Consider the following 26,414-nt stretch of genomic DNA (forward strand, 5'->3'; position numbering starts at 1 on the left):
CAGAGTGACCCGCATAATGCTATTTAGAGGTGCCTCTGCAGAAGGTCTTAAGATGGTCTATACTACTCCGGTATTTACCTTACGAATTAGGAAAACTAACGATTATAAGCGATCATAATTAAGCAAAGAGGAATCGGCCATACATTGTCTCATTTTAAGAAGACTGAATTTTTATGATAGATCAAGCACGTTACATCTGTGGGCTTGGGATTCGATTCTTTTATTTTTTTAACTGCCGAAGACTCCAACAAAATCTGTCTTTTTTTTAAGTTAAAAAGATTGAAGGAGGAGATTTGATTTAAGCGATTACACCTACAAATTGCATATTCTCCTATACAATCCTGTAGATAAAAAATCTAACGTAAGTCAAACTAATAGCAAAAAGATTTTCTTCTTTCCCATTTTCCATTGCTAAACTTTTCTACAAAAAACTAATTCAATCTTACAGCAACAAGGTGCAAAAAAATTCACTTTTACCCATGATACTGCAACTTTTCTTGGTCACCTATATGCCTATATCACTTTCCCTTACTTTTAATTTAGCCCATAATTGAATAATCGAAATAAGTTCACCGTTCTATGTTATTATTTGTGTGCAATGCAATGTAGGTAATTATCTAAGTATAGGTGCTTGCCTAATTCTTATCAGGAACTTAAGTTTAATGACCACATATACACCGCTGCAATTAATAACCTCTTAAAACTCAATTTAAATTGATTCTTATAACAACAGTTAGCATAGACTAATGAAAGGTACCTATACCTACATTTTTCACGACAAATTGGTATAGTTAAAAAATTAACTCAAGTGCTCATATCACTATTTAGTTTTGTAGGAAGTAAAGACTCTTCGTTGTCCAATTTACCAATTTGAACCTTTTTAGAAGTATTTCCTTCGGTCTGATTGCAATTTATAAACTTTGCTTAAGGCTAAAATACAGAAATTTGTTAAACCATTTTCATAATGTATCTTAGTATACCTATAATTAATAATCAATGATCCATTAAAAATAAATAGAGGTTGTATATACAATTTAAGTCTGTAAATTCAATTGCATTACATATCGAGCAATGTTTCAACACATATTAATAAGCTTAAGATTGATTTACAATTCACAGTATGCTGTCCATTCTAAATACTAATTTCGTTAAGAAGGTTACCTCAATAATTTTTTAGATGCCTAGGTACGCAATTCTGTGGAACCACAGTAAAAAGATATTAACGATTAATCTAAACAGTGGCATACAAATGGCAACACCAAAATGGAGTTGGATAGTTTTGACCGAAATTAGCCGCTTGAATCCACGAAAGTTTTTTTTTTAATGTGGACACGTAAGCTCGTAGATCTGTCTGTCTGTAGCTTAAAATCTTTATAACTTTATTTTATTATGTCGGAAGTCATATAAATTATTATAAAGCTTCTAAAAATTCTGAATTTAATAGACGTCAAATAAACTGACGTTTTCTGTTCTGAACTGAATTTTATTTTGTACTTCGCGTCTCATTGCTAATAGGAATGACATGACATATGTCATTTGTTTCTGTTTACCTCCCGTTGCGGTTAAGAGGATCACTTTAACGATTCGAAATGATAAAGAGGGATCCTTTACTTGAAACCAGTGTTAAATTGACGTTTTAATATGTTTAAATGAGTAGCCTGTACTCATTTAAACCATAGTCTATGTTTAAATCTATTAAAATCTCAATTTAACACCTGCTATAAAATGAAGGAAGTTAAACTCTTTCTATCTTTTGGCAATTTGCTGCTGATCCTCCAAAACCAAATGAAATCATTAAAACACACATGGAAGATATAAACAGAACAATGTATGTGACGACCTTTCCTCTCATCGACTGTTGGATGTCTACTATTTTATGAATGTTACAAAGATAGGACAAAAAACGTAAAGTGGATATAGAATATAGATAATATTTTAGGCCATTTAATTATTCACAGCCTATTGTATGCTATGAACATTCAAAGGGTTTGCGTACCGATATTAGTACCGACTTTATTTGTAACTGTTTTCTATTCCTTAATAAAAATCAATTATTTTTTAGCAGCACTTTCTACATTTCAGTTCTAAGCACATCACGTTTTGCCTTTACTTTGAATGCCAAAATTAACGGAAGACCCACGATAAAATATCGACTTATTTATACCTTTTTTAAAGAGCCATTTGGAAGGTAAACCTAATCGAACAATCACTATTATCTATCCACTTTAAACGTATACAAACAGATTAAAAAATCATTATCCAAAATTACACAATGTGAACAATTATGACAAACAAAATCAATCAGGAATATAAGATTTACCTACTATAACGATATCGCGCCTATGCAGAATTACATCCACAAATAAAACGACCAAAAGTTAACATTTTTTCAAAACATCTTTGAAAATACAATTTTGTTGGTACAGTTATGCAAGAGGAGTTGCATTGGAGATGTATTATCATACCCGTACCCTTATAGTAGGGGAGCTAGCACGAAATCCACTGAACGAGAATGATCAAAATTTTAACCGATGGAGTTCCATTTTGCCCTATCAGAGTATGCTAAAATCGATCGTCTGCCGCCTCAGGTCATATGACTTAAGGCGCTGCGGGTACTACTTCTTGTGGTACCAATTCTAAAAGGTTGTTTTTCGAAAAAATAAGTTATACACCAAATGAAAACGTTGATAATAGCTCTTAAAAAAATATTTAAAAAAATCGCGAACATTTGATAACTCCGTAAAGAAACAATTCTTAGTCGGTTTTTCACGAACTTTCTACGGATATAACTAGGTTACGGTTGGACGAATGAAGCTGATTTTTTTTACAGACTGATGATAGGTACTACTAATGACTTAACGGTGTTTCGTTTTTAAATTTTTTCTCTAATTATAAGATTATCTTATTATCTTAACATTATAAGAATAAGAAAAAATTAAAAAAAGAAACACTCTCATAGTCATTGGCTGTACCTATTATTAGTCTGTAAAAAAATCAGCTTCATTCATCCAACGGTAACCTAGTTATATCCGTCGAAAGTTCGTGAAAATCCGACCAAGAATTGTTTTTTTACGGAGTTATCAAATGTGCGCGATTTTTTTAAATATTTTTTTAAGAGCTATTATCAACGTTTTCATTTGGTGTATAACTTATTTTTTCGAAAAACAACCTTTCAGAATTGGTACCGCAAGAAGTACCCGCAGCGCCTTAAGTCATATGACCTGAGGCGGCAGACGATCGATTTTAGCATACTCTGATAGGGCAAAATGGAACTCTATCGGTTAAAATTTTGATCATTCTCGTTCAGTGGATTTCGTGCTAGCTCCCCTACTATTATAGGAGCTCAGTTTTTGCAATTCGTTGCAACTTGCAAAACTTTTGGAAAAAGTAAATAATAAGTTAAAATACAGGGTGATTCCTATAGTACCTGCCACCGTTTGGGAGCGTGTAGGTGGTGCGTAGGGGAGTATTTTGATATAGGACACTTGGGGTCGGAAATCTAAAATAAGGGGGCCAGAGCCAAATTTACCTTCTGGAATTTCGCGCCTGTAGGTAGGCAACCCAACCGGCCGGCGGTGCACACGGAGCGATCTCAGGCGGCGATGTGTGGCTGACACTTGATCAGAATTTTGTTTAAACCCACGAATTCCCGTCTGCAACGACGCGTATCAAGTGAATAAACACTATGGCAATAGTATAATAATAGTTGGCTAGATGTAGGAAGTGCATTGAGAACAACGGTGGCCACGTTGAACACTTGTAAACGTTATTGCTTTTGACTGTCGTTTTTCCTCCTTCCCTCCCATGTCGCTTCCTCGCGCTAACTCGCTCTGCATCGCTCCGCGCGAAACGTCGGTCGGTTGGGTTGCCTACATACAGGCGTGAAATTCTAGAAGATAAATTTGGTTCTGGCGCCCTTATTTTAGATTTCCGACCCCAAGTGTCCTATATCAAAATACTCCCCTAGACACCCCCTATACGCTCCCAAACGGTGGCAGGTACTATAGGAATCACCCTGTATAAGTAAAGCATATTTGAATCTTCTTATGAACAGACTGCGTCTTTAGTATTTCAGGAGAATTGGATCACAATAGGTACAGATAATTATTACCCATTAAATATTTTTTATGTACGTTTCATTTATTTTCTTAGGAAGCATTCCTAGACGTGCGTGTTCAATTCTTTTTGTAAGAAGCATCTACAGCTAAAATTTCAGTGGTACACAGGTAAGAAAGTTAGATCTGCGCACAAGAAATGCATTTTTGAGATGTGCATTTATTTACTATTTGTAAGATGCAACTTCTGTTAAAATTTCGTAAAAATACGATCACAAATAAGAGAGCAGCGTTGCATATGTGCAATCCATATTTTGAAGTGCTACTTTCATTTGATTATTTTTTTATTTTATTTTCCCTTTCTTTTTGAGTGGGCGGGCTGCTCTGCCAACCCAACTCAATATACTTTTACAAATATCCATGTCCGAACCCGGATTCCAACCAGGAACCCTTAGCACCACAGTCCAGCTAAAGCTAAAATTAAAACTGAACTGCGCCACACGGGCCGGCATTTCAGTTTCATATTATAAGAAGCACCTTAGCGTATAGTATTTTTAAACACAATAAACAGCAAAGTGTAAAATTATGACACGCGATTGTTTTTTACAACTTTTTTAGTAATAAACGTAGAAAGAATTCCCTTGCTACAAGCCTCAACACCATAACGAACCAAATAGGGAATAACGTTGAACAGTAGCTCTTAAGATAAAGATCTAGTAGCGACAGACAGACGGACAGTTCTTTTTGAGGGTCGTTGCACGTGCAATATTTTGCAAAGGTACGTACGTTCAGACAGAATACTTTATAAGGATTATGTAACTTTACTTTTGAAGCTTTTGATACATTCGTTTTTTAAAGGTGCACACGTTTAGAAGATGTTCATATTCGGCTCGGTTGTGCTTACTGCAAGTCAACGAAAAATATGTTGTCGAAGATGTAAGAGAACTTGCCCTCAAGAATCAATTCACAAATTACCTAAACAAGCTGGTGAGTAAAACAATACGAGTGATAACATCTGTATTTGTTATTATTACAGATTATGAATGGTTGATGGTCGGAACCATCACATATGGTCAACTGAAAAGAACTTTACAGTGATTGTTTAATTAGCGCTGAGTATCTCAATATCTCTCGATCAAATTCCTCATGTATATTTTGAAGCAACTCTTCAGTTTTCACAAAGCTCTCTTAGAGAACTCTCTACTAAAATGGTTGGTCATAATCTGAGATGTATAAATTTTTCGGTACCTATTTTCCCAGTCGCCCAACATGGACATATATGGTTCGACCAGTAATTCCATGTTCTAGGTAACAAAATGTAGGAGTATTTCCTAGCGAGCGAGAATAATGCACATTTACAGCGCATTTAATTTTTCGCATCAGTGGAAATGGTTCAACTAAGAAAATGAAACATGCAGGTAAAAGAAATAGTACGGCTGATTTGTGGGCATGAGAATTATACTTGGCGATTGAAAAACTAAAAAATATTAAAAACGTGTCTTCAGACGTACTTTTCCTCATTGGAAATACGCGAGATGTACCTATAAATATAACATGACGGGTAATTCTCTAACGATGCTGTAAGCGAATGTTACGTTTCGTGTTATGTTTCACTATTGCGACAGATGCATCTAGGCAATAACTTTTATATTTACTTTGTTAGCACCCTTAAGACTCTTCGAATACGTTATTTTTTATATCTCCGTTACTATTAATACAATCAAATTGAAAATGAGACCTATCACTCTCTTTTTTTGTGTACTGGATTCTCTTCGTTCGGAAGTTATTTACATTACAAGTTTTTACTCCTCCAACAGACCTTCACTTCACTTTTCTCTTTGCGAATTGCGTTTTGTATACTAAAATGCATCATCTCTCCGTTACTTAGTGACCCGACCACGTCGAATGTACCATTAGATGCATCTCAAGATGTATCAGTTCCCCTTTGTGAGTATCGACACTCCGTTCTCCAGATACCTATTCGAATAAGAAAGCTCCGTGAAGTTGACGGCACCCAAACCGATTTCTTTATGTTTATAGGTGGGAATCGTTTATTTATCGTTTGTTTAGGTTTGTTCAGCTATTTTTGACGTTTGTTTAGGTTGGCGTCTAACGAAAATCAAAATAGGTTATGGGTGCCGCCAGCTCACGTCAGCGGCACCCATGGTGGGATTTTGCACTTTTATTGATTGCAATCGTTTGTATATCATTTGTTTAGCCACAGCTGAGGGTTGTTTAGATCGGTGTCTTAGGACATTTGATGAGGGTCTCAGGTTTCGCCAGTAACGGTCATAACGACTCATAATGACTTTTTAATTAGAACAGCAAAGTATTCCTCACAACCGTTAAAATAAAAGGCTAAGGTTTAAGGAAGGAACTTATGTATTATTAGGTAGGATCCTATTAGGCTTCTCAATATGGCGGACGTTCATACGCGCAGTGGCGTACACACATTAAAATTTTTATTTTTTTGGCGGATAGTGTACTGAAAGTACTACAGACAGATTCATCACTTCTTATATACCAAATCCATCTATCTAAAAGGAAATCTGAAAAGTAGATGTATTTCAAAATGTTGTTTTACACAGTTTTATACACTATTGCTACCTGAGATTGCTACGGTAATGGATGTGTATCACTACCTGCAAAATGAATGAAATTAAGTATAGTGGAAAAAGACCATTTTAAGAAATATAACATGGTTACCACCTATGAAATGTAATTTTCGTTTCTTCTGTAGCTTTTGACTTTGTTATATTATACGATTTACAGCTAGCTAACCATTTCATTTTACCGTAAATGTCAATTAACTGCAAAAGTCGGTCACATTGAGAAGCCTAATTGGATCCCAACAAGCGTACGTTTTATGTATGTACCCTCCTTCCTCAGTTTTTTATTTCAATGCAAAATGACATAACAGTACTGCAGAAATAGTTATTATTAAATGTAAAAAAGTAGATGTGAGACAATCTCTTCTATGCCAGAAATGTTTTTACGGACTTTATTCACTACCCCATCGTGAAGGTCCCAAGAATCGCTCGCAAGTCTTCGATTGTAGCAAGTGTAGTGCCCCGGGCGAAAAGCTACCACTCCAAGCAGTTGATGAGTACACTCAGATATTTTGATTGTTTTTGGAATTTGATTCAAACGCACTGATTTTTGAATGGCAGCTGTGTGCCAATAAAATCGGTATCGACTAATATGTGGTTGTGGGTAGTTATTGAACCTGTACAATCGTGATGTGGTCTTTTGTTACGCGTAAGCGGCAACCAAAACCCATATCGATTTTCGTAAAACACCGACCTAAACAAACGTCAGAAATAACTGAACAAACCTAAACAAACGATATACAAACGATTGCAGTCAATAAAAGTGCAAAATCCCACCATGGGTGCCGCTGACGTAAAGCTGGCGGCACCCACAACCTATTTTGCTTTTCGTTAGACGCCAGCCTAAACAAACGTCAAAAATAGCTGAACAAACCTAAACAAACGATAAACAAACGATTCGCACCTATAAAAGGAAAGAAATCGGTTTGGGTGCCGTCAACTTCACGGAGCTGAATAAGAAATATATTGAATTTTGAAACCTTAAAAAAACGCGACTTTCTACGAGGTCAGAGTACTGAGATCTCAAACTCTCAGACGCACGGACGGACGAAATTGACGCAGGTATACCCTGTATTTAAATTAAACTAATCAACCACGCTAATTTTCGTTTACCTACGCTTAGAAATCCCATCTGGTTGGGTAGGTAGGTAGCCACACACAGTGTGAAAACAAGCCACTCATTAAACTATTTATAAACCTTTTTAATGAGGTAATTATATATTTACTAAATAGTGCAAAGTGTGTAGCACTTCAGTACACGCTGTAATTAAATAAATTGATAATTTGCATTTGCGTACATGCATCAAAGCCTTCATAAGCAAGATAATAGAGGATAAACCGGAGAGGATAATTCATTTTTACTACACACAGAAATGTACGGCAATAAATCAATTTCCGGAAATTGATTAACATGCTCATGCAATTTTGTATATTTCCTCATCTGAGATGCTATGTTGCTTTGAGGTTTCCTGTATTCTGTATATTTAGACAGGGCGTTGCGTGTTTATTATAAGAGAACAAAACAAATGGCCATGATTATTTACCTACTATTAATTATTGTTACCCTGAAAATAAACTAGATCAACTTTACATTATAATAAGTAATAAATAAACAAAATGTAATCCAAATTTACAAATGTTGGATATGATCACCATTACTTCCAATACATTTTCTGTAGTCTTTATCCAATTTAAATAAAGTAGGTATTGGTAATAAACTCAGGATGTTCATTCAAAAACGACTAATAAAGCAAATATCAACATATTATATATTTTCGAAATCAGAAAGAAAGGATGTGTTCAATTTTTGAAAAATATACCTACAGGACGATCCATTAAAAATAAACAAATTTTGCATTTTTACTAACATTCTGATATTCATTCGTTTCTTACTTTAAAGTTTCTGGCGATTTATGATAAACCCCACAACTTTTGTATTTAACGTTTTTTCCTCGGTTTTTTCTATCTCTTATAATAAACGCGTTGTTTAAATATGCAGAATAACCCGCATTTCCAAATATTGAGCCCAGGATTTTATTAATCTTCAGGTAAGGTATAATAAAAAAATATTTTTTTCTACAACTGTCAAAAAAACCTGTCATTTTCTGACGAATTTCGAAGCGCGAAGTACTAGATTTTTAAACGGTTAATTAATAAGTAAGGTTGCCCTTGACAACGTGCACGAAATCGTCAACAGTGAAAAAAAGTATTTGGCGCACGTGACAAAATTGAACTTAAACAGCAAATTTAATTAACAATCGGTTCAGTTGTAGAAAAAATATTGTATATAACGCTAGCGCGAAGTTATTTCGCGGATTTGACTGATATTTTAACTCGGCTTCGCCTCGTCAAAATACCTTCAGTCTCAATGCGCGAAATTGAACTTCGCGCTCTTGTTATATAAATAACTATTTTATTATACCTGAATCACAATCTCCTTTTTAAACACTCAAATGAGTGCGAAAAAAGGCCTTTAAAACACACGTGCTTTAAAGTTGCTAAGTGATGATACTTCAAGTATGACTTTTGAAACTGTCATCTGGGGTTGAAATAAAAAATCCTCTTAATTACGTTTTCTGTAAATGCAGAACATTTCTTTGGTTTGTACCTTTCCTTTGGTTGAAGCTTTCACAAACGCGCTTTTTAATTGCAGCATTGTTTGAAGTTTTGAATGAATGCACCAAAAGATAGAAGATTTAAATACCTTTGACATTTCCTTCATATATGCCAGCATTATCGATGCATTTAAGACTTTATTCGTAAGTAACTTCCTATTCATCAATGGAAACAACTTTTCATATTCTTTATAATAGGCTTTAGGTAATGGATTTGAATTTTACACTTACCAACGTTTATTTAGATTTACAAGCGATTTAATGGACGGTGTATTATCTTCTTCAAAGGAAATCGTTTTATTCACAAAGACGATGATCTTTATAATCAAACGTCAAGTGATATTTCCATGGCAATCGTGAAATTACGAATACCCAGCCCACTTAATTAGACATGTATTCGAGTATAACGTCAATATGATTTCATTGTATTTTCTATTTTTAAATTATACTGCAAGTATAATAATAAATTGCTACTAAGCACGTTTCCATCTTGAGCAAGTTTTGTCTGACGAACGAATGAAAAATAATATATTAAGATACAAGTGTATAATTGGCCTTTAAAGCACTTGCAACGTTAAAGGCACTCCGCTTCGCGTCATGCCATTAAACTCGTTGCGCGTGCTTTAAAGACTTGATTATACACTTATATCTTAATATACTATTTTTCATTCGTTCGCCAGACAAAACTTGCTCAAGATGGAAACGTGCTTAGTACCAATTTATCGCAAATCAACTCATTGCTAAAATGAACACGGATACCATGAGCTAATAGTTTCAAAACCGCAGCCAAGCAAACCTGGTTAAATAAATTTAAACAAATACTATCTACACGGTTCTTTTCTGTAAACTTTCATAACAATTCAACAAGCCGGTATGACGACTGAGCCCAAATCAGTTAAATGTCCTCTCACTTGGTGCAGATTTTTGAAAAATACGCACACATGCCACATATCAATGATTTTTTTAACGTGCTGCTTTGGCACCCCAGAAATTTACGTCACTAACTACTTTATGCACTAGCATAAAATATATATGCATATACAAATCATTATGAATGCAAAATAGATTCAGTTACCGTTACTAAAAATATCCCCAAGGAATTTTAGTAAATAAACAAAATCTACAAGATGATATATATATATATATATTATTAATTAACACTCACGACTTATTCCCATATCGAAATCCAAAAAAATTACAGCAGGTCACAGGTATCGTGTCAATAAATAACAATACAACATTTTACACAATTAAGGCCGACATTCTGGAATATGAGAATAACAATAATTGATAGAATCCGCGCGTCATCTTACTTAACACTAAATTAATCGGAATAAGACAGCAGCGTCGCGAAAATAATTTCTTAAATTTACGGTTTCCGGTAATGGTAACGTTTAATGAGTTTCTACAAAAAGCAATTTTCGAAAAGAAACAATAACGTCAACTCGATTGGTATTTATCGACTGAATGAACGATTAATATAAGGTATAATAACTAAATAGATTCTAAGTGGGGATTTAACGAAAGTTTAATAATTAAATGCTCATTTAACATTGTACCTATTAAAAGTAGCTTAGGTTTAAGAACTGAAAAGTGTTAAAAATGAGAAGAAACGTACCGATTTTGTTATATAAGCGTAACGACTGTTTTATGAGTAGGTAAGTGTTAATGCAACACTCACTAGGTACACAGGTACTTTTTACGTACCCACCTGTGATGTGAATTACTGAGGTAATAATCTTATGCGATAACCATAGGACCTTGAGGCTTCAACGTGACTAATTTTCCCCATACGTTTTTTGTCGTAATACACACAGTACCTGGAAAACCTGTATACCGGTAAACGTATGACTGATTCACTGCAGATTTCGGTTTTCAAAAATAATCTCTCCTAAGAGGTGCAGATGCATCTCAAGTTGGCTGTCCCGACCCTTTTTGGCAATGTGCTACATAATTAGATTAGGTACCAAAAGCAACTACGCAAATGTATAATAAAATGATTGACGTAAATAAGGGGGTTAGTATAATTTATAAGATTGGTTAAGTTAATTGACGTTATATACCGAAGATATAAGAATCACTTAGTAAATTTCATGGGTTAATAACCCTCAATAAGAAGAAATGTTTACTTTTTGAAACTAATAGAATGGATCGTACGAGATCATCAGTCCAACAGAATTTGAAAATGTTTATCTGTGGTTTCGTACATTAATTTAATTTCTTGAGCCAATTTGCATAATTTATGGAGGTTCCGTTCACTCGTTTCATTAAAGCAAAACGAATTTGGTTGCCATGAAAAAAAGGGAAGTGAAAATTTCAAAACATAAGTAATACACGCCGAAAAGGGGAGAAAGTAAAATTATTAGATTAATTAATAGAGGAATAGAATAGCAGAAAATGCTCTTTTGTGCCGAGTTTCTTGTGGGTTAGATTTGATTTTTCTTCTTCCCTATTTTTTCTCGTTAGGTAATGTATGGTGATTTTGAATTCTTAATCTTACACCTATACATCTAATAATGTAAGGCGGGAAAATACAGACGACAATGCATGTTTACGTAAAAGGAGACTAAAGTACAGATCGGTCGCAACAGCCTATTGGTTGGAAATTGAAATATTCAGGGGGTAGATGTTTTTGGTACGACAAATTGATGCATTTTGTGTTAAAAACGAACATTTTTTCCATTTTGGGACATATTGACAGACTAGCGAGTGGTTGAGATAGCAGGATTTCGCGTGAAGGGGTTCTTTTCTATCTCCAGCTTTTATGTTTTTTAGTTAACGGGTACCTACCCCTGAAATTGTGTGTGTTAGTACTTCAATTGAATTGATACTTTCGTGGAGCAATCGTTTCGGATTGAACGATCCCCTGAACGTTTTTACGAGTTTGCGAATAAGAATGCTAAAAGGAAGACACAGTTTTATAATAAAACAGAACCTATATCGTCGTCCGCCTATAATTAAGTTAGTTTGAACATAAAATATCTATATCGCACAATATTGAGTATCGGTTTGTGTTGGGAGATGGGAGAGGAACTGTTAATATATTTTACTTAATTTTTTAAACATTTATACAGTCCTTGATATTTTGATTCATAATCATTTTTATCGTACTCTGATTGAAAGGTAATTTTGAGCATCGTTTTATTTCTGTAACTTTTTTTTAAAATAACAAGAAAAATTCAGTATAAAAAAGTAGGGTGTTTCCAATCTAAAATAATTATCGTTTACGTCATATCTCAAAAACAAAACACGATCCTTATGTGAAAATTACAGTAAACTTCCGGACTTTATACTCGCACTGTATAAAGTTGAAGGATTTCCAATTCTGTTCACTGGAAGATTTTATTCATTAAATTAACTGCCATTCTGGTCTCAAGTTTATAAGCAAAAATAAACTTCATGGTTGTATTTTGAGTATGTTGTTTAAAGATAGTGGAAAGAGCCCTTTTATTTCTTGCTGTGAGGATAAAAAGATTGATCGCAGAGTTACAATTATTTGCTGGGACTCACGATGGATTAATTTTGATCTTGACCTTATGATTTTTAGGGTTGTGTTCGCTACTTGAAAATGACCAGATTTACACCCATCTAGTATAAATCAATAGATTATTTCAACCATTCTTTTAGAGAATCTATTTTGCACAGGGGTAGTACGGGCTTATTTTTAAGTACCACAGTTCACTTCCATTCAATTTGTTTTTTTGAAACTACTTTAGAAACAACTACTTTCGTCTCTGAAAAGGGTGAAGAAAATGTGATTTTCCTCTCTAGCGAGGAAAGTAAAAAACAATTGCTGCGTTAATCTTAATAAAGACATTTAAAATAGAAACATTCCCAAAACTAGGATTGCTATGTGTCAAACTTCATTGTTTAAATATTTACAGTGGCATAAAGTTCAGCGTGTTGAAATATGATGTGCTTTTCGTAGTATGAAGGACTCCATTGTAGTTTGTCGAATTTATATGTAGAATGATTAAAAAGACAAACTTGGCATTTGATGTGCTTTTCTTTTTGTAACAAATGGTAAAGATTTTATGAAAATCGGCCCCTACAATCTATCCAAACAAGTCTTCGTTCAAATAATGTGAATGAACTGACCAAACGCGTCTCTCATTTTTACATTAATACACAATGCTAATAATAATTCAAGTGGTTTGCGAAGTAAATTAGTAAAAGATTTTTGTAATTGATATGATGAGGGTCATGTAATTATCTACCTGTCGCGAATTCCATATATTTGATACTCGCTAACCGCACCAGTAGGTACCAATTAACAAAAAACACTATTGAATGATGTGAGACTCCGCGATATAAGTCTGTATCAATAAAGAATATTTATATAATAATATAATAATAATGTCCGTTTATTGAAAAAAACAGTGAACAGAAAAGCAGGTGCAGTAAAAAAATAGACAAAGAGGAAATGCTCACCGTTAAGTTCAAAAGGGCGAAGTTCAGATTGGTAGTTGAAAACTCTACCATCTGTTCTTCCAATTAACCCTTGCTTATTTAAACGAAGTTCCTAGTCAGCCAATGACCGATATCACTTTATGTGTATGAAATTAAAACTAAAAAAAGAAAAGGGCGTAGAGAGACCTATGTTGTTTTTCTAGCAGTGACTTCCGCATATATTTTTTAAAATTTTTCATTGTAGAGGATTTTATATGAGATGAGAGTGAGTTATATATTTCCTACTTTAAAAAATGTGATATAGCCCATCGATAATGAAAAAACGTGATGAAAAATGACATCGTGCAACCACCTTGAATTCTACCACCGATGCCCACAGTGGACAAAATGTCGTTCCTGTTGTACCTATAATGAATACGAAAACGTATTAATATCGATTACACATCTTCCATAAATGCAATTTCCTTTGAGGGCGGATTTTCCTGACGTGAATATTCCTTGAGTGGTACTTTCTTGGGGCGACGATTTCGGAGGGCTTATATTTTTCTCGAAAGTGGAGCTAATGTATCTCTGTCGCGAATATTACGGATAGGGTAAATTTTAAGGAGGCGAATCTCTCCGAAAACGAATATTCTGGTGCAAATATTATAAAGACCTCGGTCAAGAATTTAATATATGCATGCTAAATTTTAGGCCATATTCTCATTCTGTACCAGAAATTGAAACGTCAAGAAGGTGTCACCGTGGTGGTAGTATTTCCACTCCGTTGTTCAAATGTTTTAATGAAGATACTATTAAGTTTTGGACTCAACAAAATTAAAGATACCTAAATAATCAAGCAAGGAACACACTGTGGGTTTCCGGAAAAGGGTATTTAACATTTTGGATGGCATTTGTCAAAAGTTGCTATTTTCCCTAATGCTTTGTTGTGGTCATTTAAATAGATACGTAATGGAATTGTATTCTCTTAAAAGAATCTCTCTGTATATACACATTCCAAACCGTTTGAGCCTCGGTTTGAGCTGTACCAATTTCTGCTTTTTAAGATTATAGTCCAGTCAAATTAGCTCTAAAAGTAGTATAAACTGGATGTTGTCATTTCACTGAACGAAACCAAGCGTATTCTATGTAAAAAAATCCGCTGAATCGGAAAATCATAGTCCCCCCGGCAGGAAATGCCCGGAAGATATTGTTATAAACAAAAAACGAAGAAAAAATGTAGTGTTTTTTCACATTTGACTGCCAATATCCCGTTAACTATTGCTCTGAGGGAAAAAATGAATAGAAATGAACTTGTTTAAAATAAAATTTTCTATAAGATACAGTTGGTCCGGAAGCGTATTGGCATTCTGTACTATTATTCAGAGCAGCTCTGGTCTGATTCGCAGTATACTATGGCTTCACGTTAAGAGCAATTTGATAATACATTATATACTGCGATTCAGAGCACCGATATGGTTTACACTTTATAAAGCGCGTGGGCCTGAGTCAAATTATACTGCGATATAGCAAATTTATACTGTGATTCAGAAAGAATGTCACATCGCGCGGGAGAAAATATTGGTTTTTGATTGTCATACACTTACAAGATGTATGTTTTTATTGTTACCTTTGCAAGAAAAGTATATTTTTTGTTGTTTGTGTGTAATCAAGGTTCTCAAACTGCACTAAAATCGAGACTAGAATGATCTATAAAGAGGTATTGGTTCAAATGTGTAACGAGAATACGTTTTCAATAATCGAATATTTGGAACTAGTAGAACAGGGATTTAAAGCGAAAAAAAAACGGGTGAAGATATTAACAGTGTTTGGTGTGACAAGTGGTTAGCTGATTTTAGTAATAAAACAAACACTAAACCATATCGGTGCTCTGAATCGCAGTATATAATGTATTATCAAATTGCGTATAACGTGAAGCCATAGTATACTGTGAATCAGACCAGAGCTGCTCTGAATAATAGTACAGAATGCCAATACGCGGTCCGGAACGCTCATTTCCAACTGTTATCGTTTTTTAGGGGAAAATGTAAAAACAGTAATCTCTAAAATTAACACTTTGTTATTTTTAAGAAAATTCAATCGATCTTTTTGAAAATCCGTATTTAGTAACTACTTGTGATAACAAAACAATATGACAACCCAGATCACCGTAGGTTTCATACTCATTGATTAATTAGATAAACAAGTAGAAAAAGAGATGCTTTGTATTTCAAACTGGGGGAGTACAAGAGCGTTCTCAATTTTTTTATACATATTATAACCCTAAAACAATCATTTCCAATAATTGTCCCGATGATTCCTGCAAATCGACGGACTGGAATTTTTTCAAAATCCGAAGAATTTTCTTAGTTAACAAATGGAATAACTCCCGAAATATAACAAAAAAAATATAACTCTATAATAGGCGAATGTAAAGCTCTCGGAAAGCCGTGCATTAAAAAAAAATACGTCCAAATCCGATTAATAGTTCACGAGAAATCAGCTTTTGACTTTGAAGCCAGTTTTCGAAACAACCAAAAATGATTTTGCAAATCGGGTCGCACCGATCGATTCTTTACAGCGTGAACTTTTTTCATGCTTCTATTTCACCAAAATGAATGATTTTTATTAATCCGAGTGCCAAGGGCCGATTATAGAGCTACTTTTCTTATTAAATCTCGGAAGCTATTCGATTTGTTAGTTAACTAAAGAAATTCCACAGTCCGTTGATTTGCAAAAATNTATATAGATACACGGAAAAGTTAACAAAGCGTTAGATATAAAAGTACTACGGCATGATGTGTCCCTACTTAAATTAAACATGTATCTGATTGCTCTTTTCTGCATCACAAAGACTCGTTTGCTATGTATACTGTCACCCCAGAAAATGACACAGTAGCGCATGATAGACTCAACATTGGAGTGGTAAAAATTTTTAGCTACATTAACATTTGAAATATATGACAGACGTTTAAGAGCAAAGCAATTAGACGTTATTTTATTGCACACCATATCAACGTGCTCTCTCCAGCTTAGAGAACAATCAATGTTACAGCCTAGTAGTTTGTACAATGTTTCTTGCCTAATGGATCTTTGTTGTACTCTAATCAGAGTACTTGCAATATATTGCACTTTTTTAGGGTAGATTTGCATTACACGTGTTTTATCACTACTCAAGATTAGCTTGTTGGTAATTAATAATATGACATTAACTTAGTAAGACAAGCATTTAGATTATTTAAAGCCACATTATGAGTATTGCCACAGGACAGTACCGTTAGATCATCGGCAAACAGACAAAAGTCACCGTTTATGTCACCGTTTATGTATTTTGTAATGTCATTAATATACAGAAGAAATAATAAGGGCCCCAACACGCTCCCTTGCGGTACTCCCATTTCTACATCTAAGCACTGCGAACTGCTATCTAAATAGTGAACATATTGTTTCCTATTACATAAGTAGGATTTAATTAAGTTAATACAATTTCCCCTTAAACCTAACGTTAAAACTTTATTTAATAAAATCTGGTGATCGACTAAGTCGAAAGCTTTTTTTAAATCAACAAATAGAGCTAACACGATGTTACCCTTATCAAGTTTGTGTCTTATGCGGTTTCCTATGGGCATGGCTAACGGTTTCCTTGCAAAAATTTTCGCCAATTTTCTCTGCATTTGCCGTTGCTGTCAAAAAGACACGTTCTCTGTAGTTTCACATTATTGGGAAATATACGTCGAGTTTTAGCTATGTCACGGATATACGTAAAGAACGTATATCTGTAGCCTGCAACCAATACAGCAGCTCATTGCCACAATACGCTTTCACTCGAGCATTCGATCGATATTATTACAGTAAACGAGATGTTTTCATGCAGAAGAGAGAAATGCAAAGAGCTCCAGACATCATAAATCTCTACCATTTCAAAGAATTATAACCAAATACTCTTCCTACAAAACGTACCTAAATGTCCTTCTATACTTCTAAAGGGGCAACTGCAGTGACTGTTTAAGTTCTATAATATTTAACGGTAATTGCTGCAAGTAATGACATAATTTGTTTTGTGTTGAATTTATTAAAGATAATTTAATTTCGTGTTTGTAAATAATGGTTTCATTCATGATAAAGGACAGTATACTAGCTTAAATTGTATTCGGTTCTAAGTAACGTCAGATCCATGCGTGCTATTCGGCACCCTAAATGTTTGAAGTCTTAGTTCTTAGAAATTATTAAGTGGCAGAGCAAAGCGATGCAAGCTTTATAGGAAAGTCGATGCTGTCCACGTCTGTCCGTGAATGATGAGATTTGGGAAGGCGAGTGAAAAGGAAAGGGGGGAGGTTCAAGAATCTCGTTAAGAAAAATACCGGAGTAGTATAGAACAACTTAAGACCTTCTTCAGGGGTACCTGTAAAAGCATTCTGCGGGACGCGGGTCATTCTGTAATTGGTCTGTTGAGGACACAGAACAAGAGGGACAATAAATAAATAAATAAAAAATGATATTGAAATTTAATTTGATCCATCTTATTCATGGAACTGAAATATGGGGGTGAAAGGAATAGGAGGAACTGGGAGAAGTACAAAGAAGAAATGGGTATGAGGGTTAAACGAAAGGTCACCAAATTGTATACTAGAGGAAGAAACAAAAATTGAAAGGATAGCGTCTGAGCGCAGGTCGGTAAGATTCGAGCAGAGGGGCAATAGAGAGAATGCTTGACAAGGATAAACGCACAAGGAATATGGGAAGAAAAAAGAGGAAAATATTACGAAAGAAATAGATACACACGTGGGGATGCCGAAAGGAGGAGAGGAGTAGAAGGAACGCTGGAAAATGAGTTGGTAAAAAGGGATATGGGTGCACAAATACAACAACAGAGCAGAGGGTGAAGATAGAGAGTGCACGCGCAAGTAGTAGTTATACACCGCTAGTAAAAGAGTGGGTACCAAAATATTTGTGGGAATGAAGGATGACAGAGAAATGGTTAATGGAGACAAGAAGAAAAAGAAAATGTAGAATATGCGGAGAAGAACATCACAGAACACATGTAGGAGTGAGGTGCTAGAGAAAGTGAGAGGTGGATGGCGTGGATTTTAAATAAAAGAAGGGGAAAAGCATTTTGGTTTTATTTTATTATAAGTTTTGCCAAGCTGGCTGCAACCCAGAAATGAGGTTCATCGTGTTTGCTCCTAACTTCAGCGAATAAATAAAATAATATCGCAACAGATTGTCCCTGGAGTCGCAGATAACTGTACTACACAGCTACAACTTTTAACGGTAGGCTTGGAAGAGAACGATGTTTAACCATCAGCGTTTGAGTATTCAATATTTTATATTCAAACCTACTAAACAGTACTATTTGTCACCTTCGAAATGTAGTTGCCGAAAAGGGTCCCAAACCAGCTAAAGGCCTCGGTTTAGCTTCCATTAAGACACCGCTACTGTATCTTCAGCAAATTAGTCGGAAAGGTTCGATGTGCACGCTTTTTACCTCCTGGAATTGAGTAGAAATCTCAGAATCTACCCAGAATATGAGATGTCGATAGATAAAAATCACTACTGCAATGCTGTGGCAATGTGGAAGTATCACCCTGGACGTAGAGTAATAAGGTTATGAATTTGAACATCTATTGAACACATTTAGGAACATAACTACTATTTTTTCTTCGGCGCTTCTTGGCATTAAACGAGGCAAAATTAGATACTTTAATTAAGCTGACGTCCAAACTATCCATCCACGATCAAATTCTGAATCGCTATCCGTTAAAATAATAGTATATTAAGATACAAGTGTATAATCAAGTCTTTAAAGGACGCGCAATGAGTTTAATGGCACGACGCGAAGCGGAGTACCTTTAACGTTGCAAGTGCTTTAAAGACCAGTTTATACACGTGTATCTTATAGTATTATTTATTACACCTGCAGTATAATTTAAAAATAGGAAATACAATAAAATCATATTGACGTTATACTCAAATACATACTAAGGGGGCTAGGTGTTCGTAATTTCACGATTGCCATGGAAATGTCACTTGAAGTTTGCTTATAAAAATCATCGTCTTTGTGAATAAAACGATTTCCGTTGAATACACCGTCCATTAAATCGCTTGTTGTAAAATCTAAAGAAACGTTGGTAGGTGTAAAATCCAAATCCAGTAAAGCCTATTATAAAGAATATGAAAAGTTGTTTCCATGGATGAATAGGAAGTTACTTACGAATAAAGTCTTAAATGCATCGATAATGCTGGCATATTTGAAAGAAATGTCAAAGGTATTTAAATCTTCTATCTTTTGGTGCATTCATTCAAAACTTCAAACAATGCTGCGATCAAAAGTGGAACAGATTTGGAAGCATACCCTAAATTACGCGCGTTTGTGAAAGCTTCAACCAAAGGATAGGTACAAAAGCCAAAGAAATATTCTGCATTTACAGAAAGCGACCTAAGAAGATTTTTTATTTCATCCAGGTGACAGTATCAAAAGTCATACTTGAAGTATCGTTACTAAGCAACTTTAAAGCACGTGTGTTTTAAAGGCCTTTTTTTTGCACGCATTTGAGTGTTTAAAACGGAGATTGTGATTCAGGTATAATAAAAATTAATTTGTTTATTTTAGCATACATTAATTTTCAAAATGATGAGGAATTTGTTAAATAATTTGCATGTAGAATATATAGAGGTGCAGTGGAACGTGGAAGTTTCCTGTATGTGAAATCGATCTTTTTTCGGAATTTCCAATTGCTAATAGTCATCTGACCACAAGTAAGAGAAGGTAAAGATGGAAACACTCAACGAATTTTTATTGTAAAGTGTGAAAAACGTGGAGAATGAAATGGTTTTAACACTTGTAAGAAACTGTGTTGTACTGAACATGTTCCGTCGACACTTTTGTGAAGCAGTTAATAGTAAGATGAAATTTCCTTTTCAAACAAGCGAGCGACTTAATTATATAACAAAAGTCTATTTTATTGAAGGAGTCTTGATTGTAAACTTCTCCTGCATTATTTAAAATATTTCTTACTTTTTACATTACGTAGATGTAGATATAGTACCAATAATAGATCAATTAAGTAGTGTTTACCTAACTGTATTGTTATCCTGCTAAACAAATAAGACAGGAATATAACTAAATTTAGTATTGCGCATTAAAACAACGTCGTTTTCCCGACGAAACTAGTTAACAAATACGGATTTTGCTAAAATTTAGGTACTGCCCCAAATTGTTCCAGCAAATTTTTTATTAGAGGTCATATCTATCAAATAAGGTTTCTTCCACTTTTGAGTGCTGAAATTTCGTCTCTAACATACGCGCGCACTGACAAAACTTAGTAATAGCGCACTTTTTAAAAATGCTAGTTCCTAATTGTCAGTCAAACGTAAAAGAGAAGATTACAGGAAATGAATGCGTTTGTAATTTACAATTCAGGTCATAGTATCATGGGTGTGTTATCCAGCTAGCTTTGTTTATTCACATATGTGAATAAACAAAGGCCCTAGCTATAGAAATTTCTAATGGCGTTTTATACGTTTGAATAGGCACTTTCTACCGCGTGCTTCCTAAATTGAATGCCTATACATTTGTATCGAACACGTTCTGGTAAGAAATTGGTGGAACAGACTTTTATTGATGGTACAAAAGCTTGGACTTCAGAAAAAAATGCTAGATAGACCTTTAAGGTAAATTTGAGAGAGTGGATTAATCTAAATTGCCTCCTACGCATGCAATTTAAGAATGTGTGTGGATGCGGGATATGTTTTAATTGAATTACTTAAAAAAATAATTGTTATTAAATGTTCACAAAGCTTTTCCATACGACATCAAGTGATTCATATGCCGCCAAAACTAGACAAAGAAGTTTGCAAATCCGTAACCATAAAAACATTTTCGACTTCAATACTTCAATTACATTCACATATTGAAGAAAATCTGAATTTGAAAACAATCAGGCCGGATACCTGCTCCGTGGTGTTTTTCCCAGGGCCGGATTAACGTTTCAGTAGGCCAGGGGCTAAACATATTAGAGGGGCCATATTCCTATACAAAATAGGTTATAATTTCAACAAACGCCAAATTTAACGATATTAATTTTTATTGTCGAAAATTTATGCTATGCAAAGTGCAATGCGTAATCCAATCCAACTTACTTTTAAAATATTAAGAATGTGTTTCTCTACAGTCCAGTCTAAGGGCATTCGCATTAATTTCGGGACTGCTGTTTAAGAGGAATTTATGTCGCACTTAACAATACATACCCTGATACATACTTATATATACTGATACTAAAGTACAGGTTAAGCTTATCGGATACGAATACCTACAGATTTTTCAGAATCACAAAACAGACATTAATATCTTATGACATACTAGGAAACCGCTTTAAAAAAAGGGGAGACAAAATCTGTATACAGGGTGGTGACTTGCGTAACGCATCCTAGGGATTTCAATGTAAAAATCATAACATGCGATTATTGGCTCCCCAAATTATTTTAGAGTAAAAATGTATTAAGGTTTTTTGTAGGAAAAAATTTTTTACGTCAATCAACCCTATTAGTTTTCAATTTTTTGCATAATAAAGACGGAAAATTGGAAAATAAAACCCCCATCTTTTTCAATAATCTGCGATGCCATGGAATTTTTTAAAACAAAAAGATATCCAGTTATCAATTAGCAGCAGTTCGAAATGGCTTTTATGATCGACTTGGTTACTGTATTGCAGTTAATGGTGACTTATTCGAACATTTATTGTAAATTGTTATATTAGGAAACCGTTTTTAGTAATTTGGTCTTTCTTTATGTTGAATTCGCTGTTCTAAATATAATACTTTTTGATAGAATTTGATTTGTTTTAAGCGGACATTCCATGGCATGACGGATATTGGCGTAGTTTTTGTATTATAAAATTCCATGGCATCACAGATTATTGAAAAAGATGGGGGTTTTATTTTCCAATTTTCCGTCTTTATTATGCAAAAAATTGAAAACTAATAGGGTTGATTGACGTAAAAATTTTTTCCTACAAAAAACCTTAATACATTTTTGCTCTAAAATAATTTGGGGAGCCAATAATCGCATGTTATGAATTTTACATTGAAATCCCTATGATGCGTTACGCAAGTCACCACCCTGTAGATCATAAATAGTAGATCCTTAGACTGGGGCCCTTAAGGCGCGGGGCCTGGGGCTGTAGACCCCAAAGCCCCCCCCCCTTAATCCTGGGCTGGTTTTTCCGAGTGTTTTTGCATTTATTTCTCCAACTCAACGTGAACAATTGCTTTTGTCAAACGGCAGTATACCAATATACTATGAGTACATTTGATTATTTTTTTTATTTCACGTTGAAATAGTTTAAAAACAGGAAAAATGCTCTGTTTTTTACAGTTATTTCCACAATCCTAAAGAAATTCGTAATGTGCAGCAACTTTACCCAATTTATGAATATTCGTATTAAAAATGGTATAGGTACTAAAATGGTATACAAGTAAGGTTTTTTTGCAGTAAGGAAAGTGAGTACCTAAAGAGAGTGCACTCAGCACTTCTAGTGAAAATTACACCCTGATAGATAGATAGATAGATAGATAGATGTATATTTGTGCTGTACAAATGTATAAATATGTTTGCACACGTCAAATTGCAAATCTTGTATAATAACAATGGTATGTATACACGAAAAGAGAAAAAAAGTATTTGTATAGATAAAAAAGACATTTAACAATAAGATTAATGTATATCAACAAAAACAAATATTAGACAAACAAACAGAAAACTCAACCACACATATCGAAATCACAGTCTAAGTACTCTTCTACACTGTAGAATGCATTGTTTTGCAGATGTTTTCGCACTTGGGTTTGAAATTGTTTTGTTGGCAGGCATCTTATTTGGTTTGGTAGTTTGTTCATAAATTTTATACCGTAGTAGTTAAACGCATTTCTTTTTCGTGTAAGGCGCAGTTTTGAAAATTTTAGGTCGTGTCTATTTCTAAAGTTGTATTGATCGTCGGTTTTATCACTGTAACTGTTAATGTTAGTTTTTACATATAGCAAGCACTGATCAATATATGCACTCGGTATTGTTAATAATTTTTGCTGAACAAACACTTCTCGTACTAACTTTATCCTCTCAATGAATGAGTCCATCATGATATTAGGATTATTTGTGCTCTCAATGAAGTTCCATTTCATTGCCGCAACATAATTATAGAAATAATTCAATCCCATTTCAGTTATTGGTTGAATCACATTGTACTTAATTTTATGTGGATTAACATGGTTTACTATATCAATATCGATACCCTTGTGATCAGATAGTTGATGGTCCTGGATATTCGTGTTATAATTTAAAACGCCATGAAAATTGATAAAAATGTTGTCTAGACAGTTATCATTTCTGGTGCTTAAATAAATTGTCTGTTTGAACCCATAAGAGTTTAGGATATCGCAAAAATTGATAGTTTTTGTCTCAAGGGTATTGAACCTTATGTTAAAATCACCTGCAATGATTACATAACTATTTTTGTATCTTGCAGTTGTGAAAAGTAGCAGTCGCACTGTAATACTCACTCCAAAATCAACAAAAATATATTGAGCTCTTGCTCACAAAACGTGCACGCACACATTTGCATTCTTATTAAACGGGGTGCGGGGTGGCTTCGTCTCACCCGCTTGTATATGATACTGGTTCACATCAACACCTTCTTCAGAAACTCAGTTTTTATTAAATTAGAGTAAAAAAGATTTTTTTAAGTAGAAATTCAATATTGCGAGACTGAGGCAAAGCAGTCAAAATTTTGCTATACCTATAGGACCTAGGGAAATGTACTTTCCAGTAACGTTATCAGTATAACAATTTGCCGCAATTATTACTTTGTTTCAGTTTGTTTTTCGATTTTTCTGCAAAGGAATAGGAGTGTAATAGTCATCATCAGTCGGAAGGATAACCGTACCGCAGAGACACTGCTAGTTGTAAAAGGCGACTAAACCACGGAGGGTCTTTCGAAGCCCTAGGAGGGTGATTGCGTAGCATGTAATATCACTATTCGTTTAAAGTGTGAAGCGGGAAAAATTTAATAAAAATTGATATTTTTTGTAAGATTGAGAGGTTCCTTAGGGTTGCTAGGTGTTGTGTGAGGTATTATAGTTCTATTACATAGTTAGTATTCCAAGCTTTGTTATTTTAAATTGGTTTTAAATCGATAATCTCCGAATGAATTAACCCGACTTTATTCTGTAAGACGAAGGCAGGATGTCTCAGGGAAATTTTTTTGTTTTGCAGTGGCGGTTTGGAAGGAAATGCCTGACAATGTTGATTGTATGGGTCGGCTCATTATCGGTAATTAAAAAGCTAATCGCAAAAAAAACCAAGATCGAGAGTCGCGTCGAAGCGTTGATAAAGATCAGGTCCCTATTTTGGGAATTAACGAAAACGATTCGTCAGTAGAGTCCGAGGGGCCGTTTTGAATTCAATTCGAAAAGAAAAATCTCGCGAATAAAAGTAAAGATCGGGATATAGTGAAAAAATTAATCGAGGAAGAAACCATATCGGAGCAAAGTTTCGTTTGCGATTGTTGAATAAACATTAAGTAAAGTATTAATGTAGAGCGATCAGTATCTTTTTTGCGCGCATCGTGGAAAACAACCCTGTAGAGAAAGACAGTTTCGACAGGGCCAATCAAGTTAGAGTCGCAGTGACAATCGCTAAACATTGGTTCTATCTTCCTCAGGAGAAAAAAATTACATGACATTGGTACCAAACTGGTTTTTCAATAGCTTAGAAAAAAACGTGCATAAATTAACCGGACTTCCTTGGGTGTAAGTTTTGCGCGGTTTAAATAGCGATATTGTGCAGTACAGGTAATCTCAACGACTCCAAAGGACTAAAGCAAGTAAGCATAGGCATTATTAAATTATTGGCTACGTCTTTGATTTGCAAATTATTACGCTCACTGAACTACGCAACGCCGTGAATTCTGTAGGAGCTTGTAACCAAAGAAGGCCCCTTCCGCAGCTTCCGCTACGAGCTAGGATTTATCCGCAACCAACCATTTACCATTTCCACGAATTCCAAATAAGAGGGTGATCCAACTGGCTAAGATTGAACTGCTCAGAGGAGTAGATTTAGACGCCGTATATATAAGGTAAATTGAATTTTTTTAAATTTGTATTTTAATACTGACAGTGTCCTTCTAGAAATTTGACGAGTACAATTTTGCAGTTTAAACCTTAAATAGAAACATTCTCGTAGGACACGATCCATTCACTCTGTAACGGTGCGAAACGTTTAAAAGGATTTTTCCATTGTAACTAATATTTGCGTATGAACTGGGTTACATGAGGGTAAAAAAGTTTTCCTTTTCAAACCAGAATTAAGTGCCGAAAATACATATTCTAAGTTATCTATATACGAGTATGAGTTTACCATTTCACATTTTCAATTTGTGTGTAAAACAAACAGATTGTAACAGTTTAGTTTATTCTTATTCAAATTTCAAAATTACCGCTTGCTAGGTTAGGCAGGATATAGGTGAGATGGCGTCACTTGTACGCGTGCTTCTTTCCTCGCGCAGAATCGCGTTAATTTTTCACTTCATTTCCGTTTTAAAACCAACGAGGTTGTACTTGTTGTAGAGCGTGGCATTGTGAATTCTTCTTAAACCAGTGGGTAATATTTGCCATCATTCATGTGAAATCTCTGGCAATTTTACCTTTTTATTGGCGTTGTCGAGTAGTGTAACTCAGAAGCCGTTTTCTCCATT

The 26,414-nt window shown here is 34.6% G+C and overlaps 1 protein-coding gene across 5 annotated transcripts in view; it reads right to left on the minus strand.

Moving 5' to 3' along the window:
* The window catches only part of LOC116171206 (sodium/potassium/calcium exchanger 3-like), a 58,829-nt gene that overhangs the window by 20,322 nt on the left and 12,093 nt on the right, over positions 1-26,414 (minus strand). Inside the window, exons 1-2 of one of the 5 annotated variants that reach the window (XM_031487914.1) lie at positions 10,898-10,916; positions 10,445-10,543 (exon numbers count right to left, since the gene is read on the minus strand). The exons of 2 other annotated variants lie outside the window; for them this stretch is intronic. In XM_031487914.1, the coding sequence (XP_031343774.1) occupies positions 10,445-10,457 (13 nt within the window). In that variant the 5' untranslated portion in view covers positions 10,458-10,543; positions 10,898-10,916. Of the gene's footprint in view, positions 1-10,444; positions 10,544-10,592; positions 10,757-10,897; positions 10,994-26,414 lie in introns of those variants that run through there. 2 more of the 5 variants (XM_031487913.1, XM_031487915.1) reach the window with 2 other exon arrangements.

This window comes from Photinus pyralis, unplaced genomic scaffold (assembly GCF_008802855.1).
Source record: "Photinus pyralis isolate 1611_PpyrPB1 unplaced genomic scaffold, Ppyr1.3 Ppyr1.4_LG5, whole genome shotgun sequence".
NCBI lineage: Eukaryota > Metazoa > Arthropoda > Insecta > Coleoptera > Lampyridae > Photinus > Photinus pyralis.